The 25,556-nt window shown below is 36.0% G+C and overlaps 2 protein-coding genes across 3 annotated transcripts; both read right to left on the reverse strand.

Annotated features, from left to right (window-relative positions):
• Nucleotides 1-5,500: 5,500 nt before the first annotated feature.
• On the reverse strand, nt 5,501-11,159 carry LOC102597060 (uncharacterized). The gene is made up of 5 exons (XM_006344366.2): nt 10,925-11,159; nt 10,345-10,428; nt 9,190-9,320; nt 6,803-7,246; nt 5,501-6,159 (listed from the first exon to the last, which is right to left on the reverse strand). Exons 2-5 carry the CDS (start codon nt 10,369-10,371, stop codon nt 5,745-5,747), a joined length of 1,017 nt encoding a protein of 338 aa, XP_006344428.1. The 5' UTR covers nt 10,372-10,428; nt 10,925-11,159; the 3' UTR covers nt 5,501-5,744.
• Nucleotides 11,160-12,425: 1,266 nt separating this feature from the next.
• LOC102597390 (protein MODIFIER OF SNC1 1) lies at nt 12,426-25,288 on the reverse strand. Of its 2 annotated transcripts, none has more exons than XM_006344367.2 (10): nt 25,056-25,288; nt 22,334-22,423; nt 20,457-20,537; nt 20,325-20,369; nt 19,762-20,134; nt 17,745-17,847; nt 17,115-17,195; nt 15,732-16,998; nt 15,393-15,660; nt 12,426-15,308 (listed from the first exon to the last, which is right to left on the reverse strand). In XM_006344367.2, exons 2-10 carry the CDS (start codon nt 22,363-22,365, stop codon nt 12,813-12,815), a joined length of 4,746 nt encoding a protein of 1,581 aa, XP_006344429.1. In that variant the 5' UTR covers nt 22,366-22,423; nt 25,056-25,288; the 3' UTR covers nt 12,426-12,812. The 2 variants fall into 2 exon arrangements, with proteins under 2 accessions (XP_006344429.1, XP_015162868.1); XM_015307382.1 differs by having other exon boundaries at nt 22,334-22,448.
• Between the last annotated feature and the right edge of the window lie 268 nt (nt 25,289-25,556).

Raw genomic sequence — 25,556 nt, forward strand, 5'->3', positions numbered from 1 at the left:
GTATTATGTCTATACTCAGGCACATTGATGTTGATGTCTCTACAATGATCTCGAGACGTTGAGAGCCTACCTCACACGAGATCAAGCCTAAGGCGAGTCCTTACTTACCTCTTATGAAATTGAATTCAATTTCACACTGTAATTCTAGTTAAAGAAATAAAAAGTATCATAATCGCGTGTTAAAGAAATAAAAATAGCATAACCGCGTGATACTATAGTAGCTAGATAAAAACTTTCAAGTTGTTCTATTAAACTTGAGCCTATCAATTTTTCATAATTTGGTATAATTATGTGTCAACTTATGATTGGAAATTTGCATGAAACTATTCTCAACCCTTTAACCAAATCTCACCTAATACCACATTTAAAACAACTAGAAAACAGAAGAGCAGAGCAACCACACTTGAATTATCTCATAAGAGGGAGTAGTTTAATTTTAATGCTTTAAAATTCAGAACTACCAAATGACCATGTGAACTATTTTTGGTTGTATTACGATCAAAGAATGTTAATATTTATTTTTTGTCCAATTAGGCCTATTATTAAGGGTTAAATTTGAAGAAAATATAAAAAATTTAGAGGATTATTCTTGACTAAGAAGAACACAAACATATGAAGACAAGTGATTAGTTAACTTTACACAGGGATAACTCGTTGACAATAACAATTAGCTTTGAGGTTTTTGCTTACGCAGGGGCAGAGTTAGAAATTTTCAATTTTATGGATTTTGGATTTTAGAACATGACTTCAAAGACTAGATTCTAAACTTAACACAAATTTACTGTTTGAACAAAGTTATTAAGTTCGACCGAATGTGTATCTGAGCTTCTAGCTCTGGCCCTAGCCAAAGATTGTCCTATCAAAACTAGTAAACAAAGCAAAATATTTTCTTTGCTGGATCATATTACCCAAGTGTTTAATCACATATTTTCAAGAAAAGACACATTCATTATTACCCCAATTAATTGCATAATATTTGGTAATAGTGAGGTAGGGAAACATAGAAGTAGGGGTCAAAAATGAACCCAAACGTAGGCAATCCGTCTAATCCGCTCAAAATTTTAAGGGTTGGACTCAAGATAATTTGAAATGGGTTCAATCTCAACTCAATCAAGCATAACCCATTTTAAGAGAACCCTCAATTGAGCCCAATTTAATCTCCAATTTCAACCCATTTTAAAATTCTTTACTAAGATATGTTCCTATATTAAAGATATGAATTATTTTCTATTTAACATATTTTAGGATTTATCTATCCATTTGTTACTTTAAAAAAAAAAAAAACTTGAGCTGAAATTCGAATTGTGATTATAAAAGTTAAATATCACTATGTTAAAATTATTGAGACTGATCGGATCAAATTGGGCGGGTCAAGACCCAACCCGTCTTTTAGCCCATTTGAACCCAACCCATTTGAGCCCAAAGTAAACTTGGGCGGGTCAAAACCCAACCCGATTTCTATTTCAACCCATTTTAATATCTCCAATTTCAACCCAACTCGTCCATTTGACACCCCTACAGAAGGGAAAAATCTTTTGATAGGGATTGAAATCTTGTATTATATATATAAGCATAAATTAGAGTAGGGCAGAAAGAAGGAATTCATCTTTTAAAAGAATTGAATATTTTTGTTTGGCTTTGCCTCTTTGGTATCTTGATGTATCTAATTAATTAATGTAAATATTCGTACTTAGTAAAAGTAAAAGCTCTTTAATTTTAGATAGTAAAAAATAGAATTAATACTTTTAATCTTATACCTAAAGTTGGGAAAATTAATCCAATCCAAAATTCCTACCGTTACTTTTTTGGGAAGAAAGTCTGAAATATATCCGAACTTTGATCAAAATTGTTGTAACGATACCAAACTTTGGAAATGACCTTTTACCCCCTGCACTAATTAATAGTGTATTTTAAATGTATATATGTGCCCACGTGAACATCATAATTATTGCATAATTATAAGTAGTAACGTGTCCACGTAGGCACATACATACCTTTAAAATACACTATTAAATAGTGCAGGGGGTAAAAGGTCCTCCATAAAATTTGGTATCGTAACAGCAATTTCGACCAAAATTGAAGTATTTTTCAGACCATTTTCCCTACTTTTTTATGAGCCGATAACCTTTTGCTATCAAAGAAAAGAAAAAAAAGGTATGCACATGATAGATAGTAGTGAAGCTGGGATTTTTAATTTATTGGCCTAGATCATAACCTTTTAAAAAAATTCCTATTGAGTTCTAGATAGATGATTTATGCACATCAAATAAAAAAAATTTAGCACAAAGTAACAAAGTTTGAATCAAGCTATTGAATTTGTAGCTAAAATAATGTCTCCGCCCTAAAATTGTAGAGGTGATAAAATTTATCTATAGCCAATATTTACATATATAATAGTTTAGTGATAAGAGTGTATATTAAAAGTATATATCGTATATATATTTATTAGGTTGATGCAAATATCGAGAATTTTATCGCGTAAAGAGCAAGGTAAAAGATTATAAAAAAAGGAGTGATCCAACCACCTTTGAACATTTAGAGTATAATGTGGTTTTAGTTACTTGTCTTTATTCAATTTGTGTATTTTTTGTGCAAGGTTCCACCTGAAGAGAAACAAATAGAATGAAGCCACACCAACTCTAGAATTAAGAATGAATGAAGGGATAATTGACATTGACTTATAAAGACTATGGTTCACCAAATTAAAGGATATAAATCCAACAGAGAAGGTGCAATACATTGATTAATTTAAAAGCAAGTAGTCACTACTCACTCTATTAGGGAGATAACAACAACCTAATTATTATTTTTTGTTCAAAATGGTAAGACTTTTTTTCATGATGGAGAAAGAAAATATTATTTGTGATTCATTGACATTGGAGGGAATATCTCATATATTATTACAAAGAAATCAATCCACTCCATGGAATTAGTAGATTTGAATTTGATTTATATATACTGATAATATAAAATAATATATAATACTCTTTCTATTTTAATTTGTGTGGTATGATTTGAATTTCAAAAGTCAAGTAATTTAATTTTGATCGTGAATTCGGATATGGAATTTTTAAGTTTTTTATATAAAATTTACATATCTGAAAGTTAAATAAAAAGTACTATAAATTATAATAATTGATAATTCAAGATGTTTTTAAAGATACATGAAAAATTATAGTTATAGAAAAACTTGTTTAAATCTCAAATTTCGAAAGGTGTCACATGGATAGAGACAAATGAGTATGTTCTAGCATGTAATCTATCTTAATTAGTGAATTTTTTTTTAAAATAAATGGTCACATGTAGTATTTAAGATGTTTTAATGGTTCGACATTTTAAATTTATTATCACAAAAAAGAAATTAAACTCAATAAACTTTGAGCTTTTTATGTTTGAATAAAGTACACTAATGGAATTGCATATCAATTCGGATAGTCAATGGGTAGAGCTAGGATCTGAAGTTTGTTAATTTTGAACACCTTTTAATTTTAATTTCTTGAGTTCGATATTTTATATTTATTATCGCGATATAGAAATTAAACTCAATAAACTTTGAGCTTTTTATGTCGAATAAAGTACACTAATGTAATTGCATATCAATTCGGCTAGTCAATATGTAAAGTTAGGATCGGAAGTTTGTTGGTTTTGGAAAACTTTTAATTTTAAGTTCTTGAGTAATAATTTGTATATATTGAATGATTTTTTAAAATAAATATAAAGTTTGAATCAAAATTGAAAGTTATTAAATTTGATTGATTTCGTAACCAAAACCCTAGTTGTGGCCCTGATCAACATCAGGTGTTGAATTTTAAGTGCTAGCCTTCTACTTAATCAAGGAGTTGACTTTGATGTTGCACAATAATCACTAGGTGGGACCAATAAAAGAAAGATACTGAAATTAGGGTACGATAGCAAAATACATCTCTTAATTAATACTATTTTCTTAAGAGGCGTGTGAAAGGTAAACACCATAGATAATTTGAGACCATAGGAAAGTATTAGGTAATGTTTCACTATGCTAATTAGCTACCAATTTGGTCATTGCTAAGTTGCATCTTACTGCGTGAATTGAGCAAAAAACACTCTCATGAGTTCCAAATTCTAACTTTCAGTAAAAAATATTTTTGACATTGTAAGTTGATTTTGGAATATGTACTAAACACTACGTGTAGCGTAACATACATTACAAAAGGGAGTAGTGGAATAAATGAGATTGATTCACCCTTAATCAGAAATCTCGAGTTCGAGTTTTGTAAATGAAAAAATCTCTTAAGAAGCGTTTTTCCCTTCAATTGCAAATTTAGATTCCGACCAGTAATTTATATAAAGTTACTTTTTAGTTCATTAATCATGATTGTCGTGAAGAAAAAAATAGAACTAGAAGTTGACCAACTAGCATAGAAAGTACTTGGTACCGTCAAGAAAGAGAATTCAGCTGCCAACATTTCATCTGGAATATTAACAAAACAAAGTGTGCCACTTCAAGCCAAAATGCGGCTGCATAATACAGAAAAATAGGACAAAAGTGAAAGTTACAACATTTGACATTTTAGACATTATAAGTTGTCATGATAGAATTGATAATTTCATTCATGGTGGTGCTCAAAGCATGTCCAATTTTTGACCACATACGATGTTTCTCACAATGGCTTTCGTGTTTCATGTTACTTTTATATGACTCGAACAAACTCATTTAAGATTTTGCCTATCTAGAAAGGATAAGAATATACACAAAAAACTCTATATTGACCCTTTTTTTCTCAAACATTATACATAAAACAATTGAGATTACAAGCAACATATTACACCTTCCTAAACAAGGTCGAACTTTTAATAGTACAAAACAATTAGCAGCTAGGACAACTCAGTAGTGTTCATCACATTACACATACTGAACAAACCTACGCCAATTTGTATTCTATGATATTTCAACAATGTTGAGCAATTATGCTTAATTGATCACATGTTTTCAAATTCGAATTTTCACTACCTTGAGAATCTCCTTTGATATCAGTCACAAGGAAAACCAACCCACCATAGTAACACAAATCCAGGTAAGTAGTTTCAGAGCCACTAAAAATCCCTACAAGGGCCATTCATACAGACTTCACCAAAAAATCAGCCCAAACACTCAAAAAGTAAGTAAAATCCCCAGTAACTCCTGATAGTTGTGTCATGAAAAGGAAGAGAGGAATGAATATGATCATCGACAACAAGAGTTTACAATATTCTTACTATAATGAATCCTCAGAAGATATAGAATAATTTGATATTGGGGCTAGCTAATTGTTTCATACCACTAAGAGTCTTCATTTTTCTAGAAATTGGGTGGGGAGTATGAATGTGATTTGGTGTTGGATGTTTAATGAAAAGAAAAAAAAACATATAAGAGATTATGCAATCAACTAACCACTTCAATGTCGCAGCTGAATCTGTCACTCTGGGAGAACTGAGGAAGTAGCTGCAGACTCGGACTTGACGAGTTAAAAGACCAAAACACGTCCACAACAAAAACGCATGCAACTGACTTCACATGTCAACTAAGTTTTACATAAACATGTCTTTCTGCTCTCAAAGGAGAACCCCAGCCCAAACTGGGGATTCTCAACAGACAATTCCTAAGGCACTGCTTACAAAAAATTATACAAAAAGAAGTAAAGGAGAAGACTAAACAAAAAAATATTCCGCATTTGAATGTGCTTTTCCGTTGACAGAATATTTGCAAAATTACAATAGTCTTAGACCTAGATTAGATTTGCCCTCTTCAGAAACCTGATAGTTCTGCAGTAATATGGCCATATCGATTCAACAAAGTCCAGGTACTTCTCCACCAAGTAGACTTTTATATCCTTTGCCTTTCTTTTTGCTGCCTCTTTGTAGTCCAAATTCTTTATATCTATGAATGGTTGCAATAAACGCATTCTAATATCTTCTTTAAGCTTCCCACGAACAATATAGTCATAAGCTAATAGGGAATACGTAGGCAAGTTCTTGACCACATTAACCGTCTGCTTGAAGCTGAATACATAGAGTGCACAAATTCCCCGTAGCATCTTAACATACAAAGCAACAATCAATGGTCCAAGAATCCAGAGAGGGGTCAATTCTTTAGATACTTCTGCTCCATATACTAAAGTAACAGCAAGATACAGGGGAACACTGCAAAGTGAGAGAATAGGCAGTGTAAACATCTAATATGCAGGATCACAATGAAAGCTATAAAACAACAGAGCCATTCTATTCCTTAAATTTAATGCCTTACTATAAAAACATTTTGCAACTTTTGGATAAATAACAACAGACATAATAGCAAAGCCACAATTTTCTGTTCACAGACATAAAGTCCAGAATGCTCAGAGCTCCATTCTTTGAATGGAAGAGACATTCTTTTACTTTTAAAAACAAAGTGCTCAGGATATCCATTTTAAACCAAAATAGCAGATTGTTTGCACATAGTAAGGAAATATTTGAACTCGTTAAGAAAACCTGTACACAAATTGGTGCAAAAGGGAACTTCACTTCCACCATCAACATGCCCCTTCCTATTGTAACCCCATCCACTATTAAAAGACAGATTGCAGAAGACATGTCGAATGTCCATGTAACATCTCAAAACCCAAAAATCAATGGGTGAAGGAACATATCAAGTAGAATGAAACACCACATAACAGGGAGACACTCCCCCAAACTCAAGATAATAAAGATCTGACAGAAAAAACATATAAACATAGAGAGAGAGGACGGACAAAACAGGTAGTAAAAGGACACACAGTAACAAGAAATTGAGACTAACGATACTTACAATGTCAATACAGGTATCTTTATTGTTGCATCCAGACTCAGAAAGTAGCACCAGACAGCCTTTAAGACATGAACTCTTTCTTTCTCTTGTACCATCTTTTGTGTTTCTGAAGTTTCCATGGTATATGGCTCTTCCACAGTTTGATTTGTAACTTGGTTTGGTGAAGGTGTACGCAACAATGTTAACCAGCTCTTAAATATATTTTTGGCAAAATAATTTGTAGTCTCATCTGCTTCCGCAGAGTAAGAAATGGGAACATTCTGTGCCCTTGGAGATTCCACAGAGGTTTCTTCACTCTCATGTGGCACATAAGAAAGTTTTACTGAGCTCTTCAGCGATTTTGACCCACTGACTCTGCCTCCAGACTCATTTTGGCTGTTGCTCTTGAAAGCGGAGATCTTCAAGGATTTTCCTTTTGGTTTAAGGATGAAAGGAGCCCCTATTCTGGAATCAAATTATCTGATCAATCACATATGCAGCACCATGCGTGGAACAGACTTAATACAATCTAGAATAACTAATATGAACTCATAAAACAGTCCAAAGAGGGAAATATCTTGGACGACCAAATACACAAATGAAAATCAGTAATCCAGATTTCATACTGCACACGTGCAATATGTACACTAGGGAAGCATCTTTCTGGGCAATTGAACACGTAGAAGTGGAGGTTGCTCTTTCAGAGTTGGGTGGTAAATTTTTTTAATATTAATGGAAATATGTGAAAGTGAAAATAAGGAAATTTATCTGAAAAGCTGAGAACACACACATATTTATAGGTAAATGAAAAGGAAAAAACTGATTAAAAGTTCAATGAAGAAAGTCTGCAGTTCCATAGCCATAGGGAAGAATTTGAGGAACCAATTATGGAGTACAGTTGAGAAGGGGTCACCCACATCGAGACTGAAGAATGATCAAAAGTACTACCATATTCTTTCCCACAAAAACAAATGCCATCAGCCCCCTCTCCCTTTCTAAACTTTATCACACTACAACCAAGAGATATGTACAGTAAGAAAGGTGGAAACGGCATCAGCATAGGCATATTGATCAATTATATTCTAAATCTATAGTGCTATCCTTCTCATATACAAGATGATTGCATGACAATAATCAAAGAACAATAGATCATCTCCATGGATTGCTGCATAGGTGACTGCTGCTTGGATAGATCAGGTCGGATCTTTTTTTCAAAATCAACGCAATTAGGTTGGGGGAGGATTTGTACTCTGATCCTTCAATCCATTCTCAGTGCCTTATAACATGTCTTAATTAACACCAAGAGAATAAAAAAATATATAGCAACTGCACAAGCCCCTAGGACTTAGGTCTGATAAGATGTATGGGTTAGATGCATTCAAACTCTTCTACATAAAAATGCGTAATATTTAGGTGGAGAAGGGTAGAGGGATGAGTTCTCAGTCCATTATCCATTAAGTTTCAAACCGTGAGCCACTGTCCCTCAGGGATTTCTCAGTCATTAAAATAAATAAATAGCAACTCCACAAGATTACTAATAAGTGATAATGAAAACTAAAGCTCTTCCAGTTCACCACCATTTCCTATCCCATGGGAAAGAATGCTAGTTTCAACAGTGAGATTTATATTTTCTTCACCCAGGATTTCATCAGATTTGGGTTTGAGCTCTCCAATTTGAACTCATATCAGCATACAATCTTTTATAATTTAAGAAGAGAACATCTACAAAGTCTTTTCTATCTCTCATTTTTCTACATGCTTTGTGCAACCCTATCCATTACAGCCTTCAGCCAAAAAGAAAGGAAGCAAGAAGCAAGAATTTCTTCATGGAGTAATTAATTGACCAAGGGTTTATTATATATTTACACTGTTATCTAGTTTCTTATTCCCTTAAGCCGAGGGTCGATCGGAAACAGTCATTCTACCTTTGAGGTAGGGGCAAGGTTTGTGTACACTCTACCCTCCCCAGGCCCCACTTTACGAGACTACACTGTATGTTGTTGTGGGTTTTGTTATATATTTACATCTGACTGGACAGACCAAAAGTTTTACTATGTTCATTTCTTTAGAAAAATAATAGAAAAAGAGCTAAATATTTGTTTTATTACTTCTAAATAAAATCTTTATATTGTAGGCTCCTCCTTTTTTGGTATACCCCTTGTATACGGCCAAGTTGGCCTTTTGCCTTTATCAATAAAACCTTATACTTGATCAAAAAAGAATCTTCATATAACTGCTCAATCAAAAGAGAAAACTAGTCCATCATCACCAACTCCTTGAATTTAGTAGCTTCTTTTTTTGTGATGTCATTATTAAAAGCTGAACAGGACTGCAAAAGTTAAGACCATAAATGCAAACATAAATTTCGCACCAAGAACAAAAGGTCAATGGAGGATACAAGATTATACCTCAAACAGGATTTGCACTTCAGTGAGATGAAATTATCTTTCTGGCCAATGGGAATTTTTGTTACAGAATGTCTCAATTTGTTCCCAGTAGTCCAAGAAGATGGACTCAAAGGACATGTTCTATAAGAACCCTACAAGTAAAAACATGTCTACTTAATAAAATTGAGGAAATTGCAGGCTTCAATGGAGACACTTCTTCAGCAAATAGAAAAAGACAGTAAGATAATATTTTTCCTATTAGCCACTATTAAAAATAATCACAATCATTATATGATGAAATATTGAGCTCGGAAAATGGCAGCAAAATGATTGTATGACCCAACTTTTCTCACATAAAGTACATCTGACATCGTCAACACGGACAGGAAACTTGATGTAGATGAAGTACTTGAGTAAGTAAGTCAGACAAAAAATGAAACCATGTTTATGAACTTATCAACAGACTCTGAATCTCATTACTTAGATGAATGTTAAAATTTAAAATGAACATGATTTAAGGAGAGTACAACAGCTAATCACCAAGGCAGAGCACTAACATCAAACGACAGAAATCTTTATCTACTGGAAGAAACATCGATTAATCTCCTGTGTGACAATTAAATTACAATGCTTGCATTCCGAACAAACAAAGCCAGCTGCTCTACAGGATTGTCATGCCATTAAAAACAAAGAAACTATTCATAAATTTCATCATCTAATTAGGGAGCAATTCCTAGAGGGTAGGGGCAATTCATAGGAACATTTGTTTTATAAAGTTAGATATTTTCATTGCAGGGGCATTAAGAAGATGCCAAATTACAAAAGATACAAAATATATTAGCTCCAGCACAAGAGACAAAAAAATACATTTTCAGCAACAGTACACGTATGCCTATGCTAAAACTAAGGAGCTAACATAGTCCAAAAACAAGTCAACACTATTAACAGGTGTAAGAGAGTTCCACTGAACAAGATCACAAAAATCTAGCTTCAGAGAATGCGTAGTAGGCAATGCGTAGAAACTTTTTTCATTAATATAGAGAAAACTGCACCATATAAAAATGATATGGACTTCAAGTCCAATAAATCAAATAGAGATTTCCTACTTCAAGCTTACAAAGCATGCCATGGAAACTATATTTATTTGGCAATGGAATTGAATCATTGTCCATTTACCTGCAATTGATGGGTTGCCAATGCCATTATCTCCACCTTGCACGTGCAATCATCTAGCAAGCAAGATCATTACTTCCCCTAGAGCTACAATAACAACATAGTATAGGGACACATCACAACACAAAGATATATATCTCGATTGCTGGTAGAACAGAAAACCAGAAAACTCACAAATTCAACCCAAATTTCATGAAGTATCATAGAGAGCAAGACAATAAAAGAAAATGGACGCCACACAGCACCAACCCACAAAGATACATTTTTTAAGAAACAACGAAATAAAAAGACAAGCAATAATAGGAATACGAAGATTATCCATACATTAAAGTATAGATTAAATCCTTGCAAACATAAATAAAAAGCATACTTTCCCCTTTCCCAAGAAACAGATTAAAGAGGTTATAATTCATTCCCTAAAAGGGGAATACTAAAGTGGTTTCATATATATCCATCTAGCTCAACGCAATTCCAACTTCAACCTCTTTCGGCACCACAATTCCATTTCAAAACTAAAATTCACAGCTCAATAAGAATATATAAACACAAATTTGCGGTAGTATTGAAGAAGATGACTGCTTACAGCGCAAGACAAATACGTGTAACCTATACAAGGGTTTCTCCGGCTACTTTGGCGGTGACGAATTGCTTTTCCGAGGAGAAAAGAAAAGCTTTATCTGTTTCTTCAGATAACAATGCTTTCAGAAAGGGAGAGATAGAAGGTGAGATTTCGGATAGGGGAAATAGTAGAAGAGAAAGGGTCAGAATGGTGAAATTAGGGTTCTTTCAGGGACTATTTCGATTTTTCAATAAATAATTTTACAGGTATTATTTTTATTTTAAAAAGTATATAGTCGGTTCTATTATTTAAAATTAAATGTTTTGTCATTTTTATAACCAGAAAAAAAATATTGGCAAATATTCAGACTCACTTCAGTACAATTTTTTCATTCATTTTGTTCCAATCAAAAGATGAAAAAAAAAAAAAGAGAAAAAATTCAGTAGACACTTGTTACCCCTCGACTCTAATCTCTCATAATTTTCACTTCATTAACAATTATTTCAACCTTAGAATGCATATTTATAAATAACATTTTTATATATTATCGTATTCTAGTAAATAGTAGTAGTGTTACACTTTGGATGGTTGTTACGTATCGTTTCATAATGTATCGTATTGTATTATATTTTGGTGTATTATATCGTATTGTATTGTTTTAATGAATACATTGCTTGGATACATTGTATCGCTCTCCGTCATTGTATAATATCACACACTCATAATTTGAATGATAAACCTACTAAAAAAGTAGGATACGTAGTAGAGCTACGGTTAGGGTAAAAGATTGAAATATTATTAAATAATAAATAAATGCAGGTAACAACGCGCTCACACCAAATCAGTCGGTTTTTTCGTCGTTGCCTTACTATGGATTTTTTTTTTATGACAAGGGAAACCCGCAGCCGCTACCTTTTGGGTGTGCACAGGGTAAAACCCCACTCTTATGCAATAGCTCGCAAACCACATAGGAGAGGTAACCCGCACTAGGCAAGCCCGGTGCGATGAGCTCGACCCAGAAGGCAAACCCCTTGCTTTCGTTGGCAAGGGGTTTCGAACTTGAGACCTCCAACATGGAAGTCCCAAGCGCAAACCACTGGGCCACCCCGAAGGGTCTTACCTTACTATGGATTTAAATGATATAATACAAGCAACAATCAAAACAAGCATCGCTTAAACTAACAATACGATGCAACGTGTAACAATCATCCAAACAAGGACAATGATTAAGCGATGGATGGGTAATTTCACCAAACAAACGTTTTGCACATGTTGCTAATGATAATAGAGTATTAGAGAAAACTACCTAACAGAGCAAACTATATGTCGTGTATTTTACCTCAAATAGTCAAGAGTTTAAAATAATTTACAATGTATAACGAGAGGATTTTCTGTTTCGTTATGGGAGCTTTCTTCTTTACCATGTGTTTCAACATGCAAGTACAACTGTCTGTACAAGTTTCAAGAGTTGTTGTGTATTGGATTCAAAGGTATTTGCGCCACCTAAATAAAATAGCAAAGGGGATGGAGAAAAAGCTTCACCTCTAGATTCTGATAATACAAAAATATAATAGTAACTTACAATGCTCCATATGCATAGACATTCATTCCTCTGCAGAGAAAATGGGCAACAATTTAAATGTTCTTCAAATTAATTACACCTCTCATAACATCCATCGCACTTAAGAGTTGCACCAAACACATTACTTTTACTAAAACCATGTGGCCAAACCAGGCCCTAGTCCAGCTCACCCGTGTCACATTGGGCCACAACTTCTCTCTTCTACCATGACAAAAGCTATCACCTAAAACTGCACCACCAGATATCTCGTCAAACAAAGACGAGACTATCTGGTAAGGTTGCGGTTCATCACAAGCTAAAAGACCTAAAACCGCATTTTGACCCTCCCCATCAATCATAATTGGCATTTACTCTGTCATATCCACCTTGCCTACCATGGAAATTTCCACCTCCGCGCCTCGACTGAACCTGACCCCTCTCTCTGTATCTTTTTTGGTCAACATTGTGAGAACCATCAGCTGCCTCTTCAAAATTACTTGGTTTGCTATTATTGTATTGCCCAACAGGCTGGTACTCATAATGCATGTTGTTCCTCTGCCTTTCTCGACCGCTGGAGGTGTTGTGCTGCCGATTATCTTTAACCGAGAACGAATCTCCATGAGATTCCTGGGTCCGGATAGAACGATTGTTTTGGTTTATATTCCTCCTTAAACCTGAGTTGCTCTGCTCTTGCACAGCTTCGGCACTTTCAGCAGGAGCTGATTCAGCTTTGACAACAGGACCTTGGTTAGGGGAGTAAGGGCGTCCCCTAAATGAAGCAGGCTTTCTCTCTCTTCTTGGATCCGGATTTCGAACGTTTGGCACCTCTGAAACAATTTTATCTTCAGATGAAAATGAATCTGCTTGACCTGCACCTATATTACGGCTCTCCTTCTCACTGCGTAGGGGGTTACTAACTTTATCATGATGATAATCTCTCTTATTTCCCCGATCGCCTTCCATAATAATATGTTGGGCTCCAGTAGACACACCTTCATGTTGATTATTAACTGCAAGCATGTGGGACTTTGGCTGCCAATGTGGTGGAGTGCGATTGCCCACGCCACGGCTTTCCTTTGCTGCAACTCTTCTGTCCATCTGGTTTATTTCAGTTGCACCTGACAGAGTGTGATTTTGCTGAGGCCCCACACTGTTGTTTTTGTATTCATACCCAAAATTTCCTGTGCTTCTGTGACCCTTGGAAGGGTACCGTTTTCCTTTACCCCTAGTTCCCTCATCTGGTACAACAGGAATGGTGGTATGCTGACCTTCAAAATCATCTGGCATGTTCCAACCATCTGATACATCAAACTCACTGGAACACTTGGACTCATATCTCAGAGAATCTCCATCAGGCTTCAAAGATTGAGTCTGATCCAAAGACTTGCAATCGTTCTTGCTGGTGTCCAATGCCAATTCAGTTGAACCCCTTTGCCTCCACACTCCATGTGCTTTTCCTTGCTTATTATTATTGTGTTTTCCATCACCATCCCTGGACTCTATGGAAAAACACTCGGTTGCAGATCCAGTTGGTACAGAACATCCAGCGTTTTCAGGCCTAGATTCTGCCCTGCCAGTTGTCCCATCTGGACCGGGAGAATTGCCTGACAACAAAAGTGGCTGTTGACTACTACCATGCTGGGCAAGTTCTTTGGCCACCGGTTTGGGAACGTATCTCTCCATTTCAGCTCTCTTGCTTTTTGAATTACTCTGCACCACGTTATCACTCTTCAGAGGACCAATGGAATTAGATCCAGTTTTCTGACTTGCTTCAGCAACATCTTCAGTTTTGCTTTGAGATCGCACAGGTGCCCACACAACCGTATCACCTCCCTGAAACTTATCAGTATGAATATTAGAGTGCTGATTTCTCTGTGTCCTCCGAGGGTGCTGAGGTTTCCATTGATTAACTACTCGACCATGACCTTCTTCTGTAGGCAAAGGGGGACTCTGGTCAGAAGGTTGCACAACATTGTCACTACTTGCTGCCTGATTTGAGCTCACATCTAGAACCAACTGAGCAGAATTCAACTTCTCCTGTTGAGTACGAACTTTAACAGGATTACTATCATTTGGCACCGGTGATGGAGAGGCAGGGCGAGGCAGCACAGCATCAAGCTTCTGCTTGTTCTTGTTGGTCCTATTACCTTTCCTTCTCGGCTGCACGGAAGACTCGACCACAACCTTGGCATTATTGACCATGTTTAATTCAGCATTTAAGCCAACTTCATGAGCCTCAGTAGATTGAACATTATTAATAATATCAGTAGGGTCTTTAGATACCTCAGTAACGCAAACAGGGACTGATTTTTCATTGATATTCTTAGGTGTCATATTTGGCCTTTGCTTGAAGCTAGTACGCTTATGCCTGATGAGACCCCCATCACTCGACTGACAAGTCTCTTTTCCATGAGAGGCAGAAACCCTATTAGCATCTTTCTTGGATAGAAAAGCCTGGGGTTGTGGGATGGCTATTTCTGACTGGACCATAATAGAAGTGCCGAATTCTAACACAACAGGTGGATTAAAATACTCACTGTCTTTGTTGAGCATGCGCCCATTAGCATCAATTACGTCACTGTGTGCTACTAAAGTTGCATTGCGTGCTTGAGGTTTGACAGTGGACACCACTGTTTCAGGAGCGGAGGAGCCTTGTAGATCTTGCTTGATAACATCAGCGGGCGAATCCTTTTCAGCCTTCTGACACAAAGCATCACCTGCCTGCATACGGCGATTCAATTCCTCTAATTTAGCAAGAGCTTTGGCTTTCTGTTGTTTAATTCGCTCCTCCTCTTCTTTCTGCAGCTGTAAGGCACGCTGCCTGGCCAACTCTTTCATCTTTGTGCGCTAATTGAAAACAAGTAGCATATATATACATAAGATAAAAGGGAGTAAACAACAAAAGTTAAAGAGTAAAAGTAAGCAAACTACCTGAGCCTGGGTATCTGCTGAATCATGAAATTCTGACAAGGATTCTTTTTCAACACTCGCGCTTATATCAGTTAAAGCATGCTCAACTGCCTCAACTTGTGGACCTGACTCACACGCATGAACATTAGAAGCAGGTTCTAAGTATGTTCCAGAAGCCACAGCAGATGAGCCGGCTGCAACAGGCTTCTTTCTCCAACCATCATCATGACTATCAACTTTGGGTTTACCAAGATGATCATTTCTGGCTTGCGCACCGTGATATGGCCTCCTGCAAGAGAGATGTTTTTAGTAAAGGAAATAGCAGATCCATGAAGTACCACACACAATATAAACAGCCACCTCGACATGGCAGCTATTGAATGACCACCCTTGTTCCCTGTGGTTACAGAAGTATGAGTTCTTTCCGATGACATAAGACCACCTCTAGCTTCATTTACTGAATTGGTAACCTTAGAATTCAGTTGTGACTTATTCATATCCTCTTCTGATGAAACATAAGGCGCTTCAAAACGTCCATCAGATGCTCGTGCTTTTGCATTTAGACCTTCAATCTTCTGCATCAAGGATGAATCTTTGGCAGTCACTGCAGGAGCTGAAACCTTTTCAGGAGCCAAGGAAGATGGAGGCACTCCACCAGAGGATTCTACATACCCTGATTTCTTTGCCCAGCTGCCATCAGCTACCTTCATTGTATTTACACTTTCAAGTGAATTCGCATTTGTGGTATCTGAAGAATCACCTCCTCGATCACCATAGCTACGCAGATAACAGTTCCCACTCCCTGTTGTTCTCCTCGAATGCAATTCCTTCTCACTGCCATGCTCACCTCCCCGCTCATGTTTCTGCAATGATCTCTGAGAGCTTCTATCATGATATGGGCCATTGGTGGGTGCAGCATGTTCCCAAGTCTCTCTTTCATCTCTTGCATCATGCTTTAAAAGAACTTTAAATGGTCCTTTAGCATCATCAGGACGAGAAGACTCCAGTGCCTCTTGCATTGCTTTGGTATTAGAACCGTGGCTACCAATCCTGGCATGAGAATTGCTCGGATCAGGAGTCGTTGGGCCTGAATATCTATTATAGACTGGAGGACCAGGAGGCATGCCCATAAGAGGAATTTCCCGTTCATTGGAATTGCAATAACCCATTGGCGGTCCAAAATAGCCCTCATAGGCCACTGGACCAGAGTAAAAACCAGGTCTAAATGGCATATTTGGACGAATATAAGCATCAGCAATCTGAGGTCTATACATGTCTCCACCTCTGGGATGATGCCCTCTGGATCCAGGCCCTGGAGGAGGACCTGGCTGTGAATTTGCAATAGCAGGAGGCGGCATCTGGGGTGGAAAGTAGGGGAATGGTTCAATTGGGAAACCACCGGGAGGAACTGGAGCTCCATAAGGTGGCCCTCCAGGTGGCCCTCTATACCAAAGAGCAGCTGGACTATTCATAGGAGGACCACGCCATGCATCAAAATGCTGTGGTGGAACATTAGGACTGTGATACTGATGGGGATCCCCTTGCCATTTCTCCATACCATGCTGAGGAGGATCCTCAGCACTTCGACCATCTCTTTTCCATGCATCAAATGATCCACCCTTCACATCTGCACTCATAGAATTACCCTACCAGCATCAGAAAGCATATTCCACGAATTTTCTGTAGCAACTGACGAGAGTACCAAGTAATGATCACTTATAAGTTTCAACAAAATACACAAACCTGAGTGAGAAGCAATTGTCTTCTCTAGGGGCTGCGCTACTTTGCCAGAAGCTGAGCTAGGACGGCTACAAGAACCATGATCTATCAAAAGAAAATGAACAAGCAATCAGTTAAGAGAGCAATCCCAACAAAATAATCTGGCAAGGTTTCATTCCAGTAACAGGATAAACACTGCTAAAATATTTTTTCTTTTTTTCCTTTTTTCTTCCTTTTCCTAGGGTTTAGGGGGAGATGGGATTCTTGGTATTGAGACGTAGGTGTTGTTGAAGGGGTGAGGGGATTGAACAAAGGAAAGAATTATAATGTTTTAACTACAGTTTATGGCATCCCTAGAAAGGGATGTTTTGAAGATTTAAACAAACATGGCCTGTTCTTAATAATTGCCAGCAAAATCATAAGTTCTAAACTCCAAGTACACAAACTGCCAAAGAAACCAGCAAAGATGAAATGAAAAAATCTATTGTCTAAGTACAAATTCATTTTAAAGAAAACATATCATTCCACAAAGCATAGTATAACAATGATATATGGGTTGAGCGGATAGTACTTACACACCCTAAGATAACAAAAAGGAATGCAGTAGACAAGTAAAAGACATTATGCCATATATCTTAAGGCACCAGCAGTCACCTTGTGACTCGGTAGTCTTCCCAGAAGAATCTTTATCCGACCCAAGAGTTGGAAAATCCCCAGAAGCCAGAGAAAAGCCTTCATTCTTAGATGACAGTACTCCCTGTATGTACAATTAAGCTCACCAATCAGCACAGTGACACAATTTTTATCTGGGGAAGAAAAGAGAGAACGAGCAGAATTACAGAATAGAGAGGAATAAAATAGAAGAAAAATATGAAGAGAATATCAATAATTCTGTATATAATTACAGAACAATCTTCTTAACACAAGCACGGTGATTTTCTTATACACCTTCCCATTTGTTTACCTCAACTGATCAACTCCTTTAACTATTAGATTGCAGAAATAAAATTTTAAAATCAAGTGTGAGAAAAGGAAAACTCACTCCTCTTACTCTCACTCTGTGTCCCTTAAAAACAAAAAAAACAAAATACAGAGGAAGCACAATAGGAACAAAAGATATTTGGCAAAATATGTGGGGCTTACTCGGTTGGGTCATTCGCCACTTAAAGACCATTTCTTGGCTTTTTATAAACTATCAACACAGCCGCAGTTGGACACTCGCAGATTTTTTGTACATCGCAAGGTGGAGTTAGAGTTTTAGAAGGAACACAAATGACTGGGAAATGGAGAGGTCATGTGTTTCGCTTCAAATGCTAAGCAACATTGTTTTGGATAACAAAAAATAGACACTATCAGTTGGAAGGGTCATTCCAAGGGTATTTGTCAGTAAAAAGTTGTTGCAGTATTCTGAATTTTAGCAACTACTGAGCCTTGGGAAAAAAATGGTACAACATGGCACCTTTAAAGCAAGGGCGTATCTAGGGGGGGTTCCCCAGGTTCACATGAACCCATGCTCCCCTCCCAAGATCATATATAGTAGTGTTATATTTTTTTTAAAATACTTGAATAAAAATTTGTGAGCCCATGCTCAAAGTATTATATAATGATATGATTGGGTGCATCGCTCTAAGTGAGGTTAGAAATTTAAAACTTATATATATCTTGTTTTTGTTCTTACTAAAATTGTGTAACACCTCTATAAGTGATTATTGGTAGCACTTTTGGCGTTTGAATTGATACTTTTATATTTTGCTTTGATCTTTCAAAATTTTCAAGACTGTCACATTGGAAATTCCTCAACTTTTTAGCACTATGAACTTTTTGTATAATTAAACCAAATGTGTATTTAAAACTATTTGTATTTGATGATATAGCATACTGTCAATGGGTTCAACCGATCTCAATGCCTTCGACACGGAATATATATATACGAATTAATTTTGGACCTATAAGTTTAAAAGGTTTAACTGGTCAGTGATAAGAACCTAGGTCAAACCGGTAAAATTTATATCGTAGATCCACCTTTTCGTAATAGTGCACCCATCCCCTCAAAATTCAGGATACGCCTGTACTTTAAGGTCTCTTGCTTCTCCTAGATAACGGCTAAGGAGGCATGCCTCACACAAAACCATCTCCAAAAGAAGGGTTTTCAATTGTGCAGCAGATGTCCATTATGTGAAGAACAATCTGAAGAAGTCACCCACATTTTTTCGCATTGCAAGGTTACAAGTCAGTTATGGAATTTCTTCTTGTCAATATTTGGTACGTCTTGGACCATGCCAAACTCCACTACAGAAATGTTGAAGTGTTGGACCAGGGAGGGTCTGTGCAGGAAAGCTCAAAAGACCTGGAACACTATTCCTCAAGTTATCTGGTGGTCAGTCTGGTTAGAAGGAAATACCAGAATTTTTCAGGGCAATAGAAGAAACATACAGAGCCTTAAAACTTCTGTCTTCTGTTGATTGCTTTTTGGTGCAAACTAGCTCTCAATCCAGAATTTAGAAACAATAGCTGATTTGCACAACTTGTAATTTTGTTGCAATAGCTTAGTGCATTTCGTACAATATATTATTTACCCCACCCCCCCAAAAAAAAGACATTTGGCAAAAGAACACCTAAGAGATATTCATCACAAAGGGAACAGAACATCAAATAGCAACAAACTACGTACCAAACGCTCTGCGGTGGTTGTTGCTCCCCATGCTAATGGATGTTCAGAAACAGGCTCAGCAAAGCGTGAAAGCTGCGAGCTGCCGGGCCTTGTCTCTGCACTGTGCGGCCGTGCCAATGTCGATGGTACTTTGTTTGATGATAATGGCCCAGAAGCTGACGAAGGCCTAGAACTGGTACCCCATGCACTAGTTGTAGGTTCTTGTGTTCTATCACTACCAGCAGTTGAAGGTCGAGTGCCACTCCCAGATGAAGGGCGTGATCTAAGATGACTTGGTGAGCTTGATCCACCATCAGCATTTGGAGAGTGTGTTGAGGAACCCCATGGATTTGAGGTAGAGGAAGATGTACGGCTACCCCAGCTCAATGTACCCCTATGTCAAAAGAGGAGAGAGGGGCCTAGATCAAATCAACAAAGAAACAACACATACCAGACAGCTCTCCCCAAGTAAGGCAAACCCAAATAAGTATCGCACAAAAGTGCCAATGCCAGGGGCAGGCAGACACCAATATAAGAAGGGCTTGAAAAGAAAATAAGAATTAAAAAAGAACACAGGTACTCACTTGGGAACAATTTCAACATTTGGGTCCAAACCATGGTTCTCTAACCTTCAAAAGATTTAAGTACATACAACTTTAGAAACACCTATAATTAGATCAAAAAGCCAAAAGTTCAAATCAGCCAATATTTCATACCGCTGACTGGGTAAGTTCAATGGTTTTGGGACAGCCACTTTTCCAAGGACAGTCATGCCACCTCTTCTTGCAGAAACCCACCTATAATGATGGAATTAAAGGGCAACTTAAGGAGACGACACAACCACACCAGTAAAGCAATGTCATCATACCAACTTCATTGTATGTAACACAATCTAATAATAACTTAGCAATTTGATAACACCATAAACTATAACAAAATGCAAAAAGGTTAATTTGTCGTAGAAATCAAAGCAAAAATTTTAGAAACTTTCCACTTTGATCCCAAAAAAGGGCTTTACAATATATTCCTAAGTTTTAATGCCACACAACTGAAACATCACCTTTTGAGAAATTTTACAACAATTGTTCAATAAACTGAAAATGTCGCACTGGAGCTCATTTCTACCCCTAACTAGAGAAATCCACAAGCATCATAGTTTTCCTAAAAACATGTAGAATATTTGGAATTTAAGCAAACAACAATACCAAATTTTTTGGAGAGAACAGCTTGTGCAAAGGAATCTTCGTAAAAGAGAATTATGGCTTTTGGAACGCAAAACTTAACAAGGAAATTTGGATCACGAAAAGAAGAATATGAGATCCTCCTCAAATTGGTTGGTCTACATTGCATTGCATTTCTGACCTAATATATTCAATACTTGATCAAAAAAACCAATGCTACCGGTCTGCACCATTAAACACGTTAACAAACATAAAAACCTTCTTCACAATATTTGGCCATTGAAGCGACATATTTCCAATATATAAACCACTTTAGAAATTGACCTACTCCATCATTCTATTTATTTGCTAGTATTTGACAAGGACGAATTTTAAGATGCCGATTTCACTTACATATAAGATTAGTGATTGTGTAAGAGAATCTTAAATGTGATCATTGAAAAGTTATTGATCCTGAAAAGTTATGGCCATGAGAATTTTGTTCTTTCTTCCAGATTTTTGTTTTCACTTTATTTGAAAATCAGTGGGCATGAAAATGGATTTAGAAAACACCCAAAACCTTGTTTCACTTTTACTATATTTTTTTTTTCAAATTTCCCCTAAATTTTTTAATTTATAAAAATAACCCCATTTAATAATATATTTCATGTTTTTAGGAACAGTTCATTTAAACAATAAAATATTATTTGCAAAAACTATAACCAAATACAATTCCATCTACAGCTCCAATTTCAAAATTTTCAAATAAAGTGAACTAACATTTCTAATATTATGTAGTAGCTCGTTAATGGATTTAATCTATGACATTATGTAACTATCCATTATGAGACATTACTCTTTTAAAGAAAATTTGGGTTTTTCAAATAAATTAGTCAAGTTGGGTGATTTTACTAGTTTTTACAAATTTGGGGTATACACCATGTTTAGAAGAAAAAAAAAACATTCAAATTCTAAATATTCTTTGCAAAAAGTATGGTCAAACAGAACTCCAACTTTTGAAAATTCCAAATAAAGTGAATATTCTTTTGTTTTCATGGTCGAACGACCACTTAATGAATTGAAAGTTGTATAACAATGGGATACTGTCAATCATCTTGGAACATCACAAAATGAAAGAGTATCATATAAAGGACCACAGTCGTAATTAAAAAAAAAAGAGTATCATATAAAGGACTATTAGGAAATACTTTCATAGTCTAATTTTGTCCATAATCAGCATAACAGACAAAGAGGGCCAGAGAGAAAAAGATGAAAAAATGTATAGTTTTGGACTTATAATGGTTTTTTAAAAACAAAATAACAGAGGGAGGCATGTAGTTAACTAAGAATGGAGAACAAAACTCAAATAAAGCAACATAAGGAGCATTTATGGAAAGTAAAAAAATGCTTGTGAAAGAAGGATCTATTCTTACCTTCTCTCCCCTGCCAACATATTTGAAGTCATTATCCAAATATTGATCTACGTTCATACAAACAGCTTCACAACCTAATTCAGCTAGAATCTGGAAAATATTTGCAACAGCACATCTTTCCATTAACAAAAGTCAACAAATTAATAGAACTGATACCAAAATATTTTCAAGATGAAACGTTACACCAGAAACTTCAGACACAATTTCTACTTCATGGAAAACAGTGTACATATGATTTAGAGTTAGCCGATGCCCAAATCAATTGGATTTGGGAAAGTCGTGACAAAAAACACATATGGAATGTTTGTCCAAGCCTTCAGAATCTGCTTATACTGAAAAGTGTTTTTCGGAAAGTACTTGGTAAGTAGCAATTTGTTTTTAGCTAATCAATTTGAAAAGCACTTTTGTCAATATTAGAGCATCAATTTGCGTTTGGCCAAGCTACCAGAAAGAAGCTACTTTTTTCAGCCTCTGCTACTAGTCAAAAGCACTAACTTTTTCCTTAAAAACTTGGCCAAACACTTCAACTCACTAAAATAAGCATTTTTGGTTCCCAGAAGCTTTGGCCAAACAGGCTAGACAGTTTCACTAAACAATTTCCTTTTATGGGATCTCCAAAGAGAAACTTAACTTTTATTAAAACTACACTACTGTACAATGGTGGTTACAACAACAAACGAAAATGAAACATAATTAAATCCAGGTATGACAAGTGATGCATTCTGATTTGTGTGTACACGAGATCAAAGAGAGATATTCCTATATGCTATTCATCATCTTTTCTTTTCCCTTCTTTTTAAGTACAATACTACAATATTGGCTGATTATTACCCCACCCCCCACCCCCAAGGATGTTTGGCTGCACATGGAGTTTAAGGAATTAAAAAACACTTGTCACACATAAACCAAATGTAATCATTGTAAAATGCCAAAAGATGGCTGAAAGGACTGTTTTACCTGATAACCCACAGGCTCCAAAAATCATTAACCTCAATAGTAATTGCTTTAAATTTTGAGGTTAAGATAATTAAACTCTGCCTAATCGACTATAAATTCTTTTCAGATTACCTAAAGGTATTTGCATATTCCCAGGAAAACAACTATTTTAGGTCATTAGGTAACTAGATAAGAGAAAAAGTCATTCTCAAAAAGTTAACTAGATAAGAGAAAAACTAGCCATAGTAACAATCTTTAAGCATTAACAACTGTATCAACCCGGTGGACACATCTTTAAATTATTTTCCTATTTTCTAGCATAACTCAATGGCTATTATGTTTTAGTAAAAAATAGATTAACATATACATATATTCAGTTATGGAAACCACATAATGGTTTTGGTCCCTAACCAAGCTTCAATGCATACTTCCCTCTGTTTCCACAAATAAATTAACATCTTACAGCAAAATATGTAACAGAAAGTCAGAAACAACATAGGAGGATATAGGAGATCGATCTAGCCACTTTTTTTTATCTCTACTCAATTTTGCTTTATAAATTTTTCAAGATAATTCCTTTCAGAAATCTATATATAACATGAGTTTATTCCAGGCAGTGGAACGAGATGATACAATATCACCACAACATGCACATGAATGGGGAAAGCATGTCTTACTGCCTCCCATCTCTGGCTACATAATACATACCTTTCCTAAGCTTAACTATGCCTTGCATAAAACTTTGGGGAAACAAGTGATGACAGGCTTATTCCTTAAATTACATATTAATTCCTAAAAGCCAGTAAGTATCAAGTAAAAGTGGCTGAACTTCTCTCAACTAGATGATTGGCTTCACTACTAACCAGCTTAATACAGTGTTGTTTGGAGTATGTTGCCTTCTCATTGCAATTATGGCGTCAAAATCAAAGAAACTCCAAGCAAGTGAATTGTACAAAATCATTAACATCACATTTAGAAAGTTTTGAGGTATATAATACAAGTCTTACTTGAGATACTCTGAACATACATGTGAAGAACAGCATACTAACAAAAAACCAGAATATGTCAAAATCAAAGAAACTCCAAACTAGATTAACCGCATATTCAATTAAACTTAACTCTATCTTGCACTTTATTTCTTTTCTTCCTTTTTTCCCCCTTTGATGAAAACATAAGGAAGTTGGGTCCCATAACAAACAAAAGAGCAAGGAAAGAAAACCCTTGCTAGTGAAAACTAATGGCCAAGCTACAAATAGAAATCTCCACATAAACATAATTTTACCTGTAAAGCCTAGTCCTTCAACTATTATCACGTTAAACAAAGAATACAATCCTCTCATTGCATAAAGCCTAATACTTTACTGTGCAATAATGTTACTACAGTGTAATTAGAAACCTCATCAAATTCCTACCAACAACCCATTTTTCCAATTGCAGCCAGAGATTAATTTACACATCTAAACGAAAAACACTGTCCCATTACCCACAACAATGACGCCTAGAACACACAAAAAAATAATTCTTAAAACCAAACCTTTACCTCCACGAAATTCAGTGCAATTACAGAGTAGTTACACAATGCACATAGCTCAAGACTCAATCTTTTTTCCCTAAACGCAACGCACTCGATGAAACACATAGTGTAAATATCCATATTCCTAATTCCCCTAACCCTAGAATCCAAATTTCTTTTCTTAATTTCATTATAATCTCTTAAAATCATGATAAACACGAGAGAATGCCGAAAATCATATTTTTGTAAGAAAGAACCACCGATAGAGCTTACCAAAAGAAAAAACAAGAATTGAATCGGATCTGCGAGAAGCTCCGATCTGCAACAGGTAAATATAAGTGTATTTGTGTATTATAGAGAGGCGATGGTGAGTGTGTGTGAATTTGTTAGTAATTTTTTTTGGATTTGAAGGGGAAAGAGATCGAAGGAGAAGAACAGAGAGAAAAGGGAGAAGTGGAGAAGAAGGGAGAATAAGGAAGAAGGGGAATATTGATTTTTGATTGAAACCCAAACAAAAGGATGAGTAAAGTCTTTAATTAAACTAACACGGGTCCACTGTTCATTTTCGGATTCACGTTAACCTTCATCTTTTTTCTAAAACTATAATATAAATCTTTTTATTTATTACGTCACTCTTACTCTTTCTCTCGCTCTCACTTTCACTCTCACCTCATCGCGCGTGATTCATGGATGGAAGATGAGTAAATAAGGTTTTTTTCTAGATGTTTTCATTTTTCGTAGAACCTCATCGGTTTTCTCTTTATGAATATATGA

The sequence above is a fragment of the Solanum tuberosum genome, unplaced genomic scaffold (genome assembly GCF_000226075.1).
Source record: "Solanum tuberosum cultivar DM 1-3 516 R44 unplaced genomic scaffold, SolTub_3.0 scf00055, whole genome shotgun sequence".
In the NCBI taxonomy this organism is placed as follows: domain Eukaryota; kingdom Viridiplantae; phylum Streptophyta; class Magnoliopsida; order Solanales; family Solanaceae; genus Solanum; species Solanum tuberosum.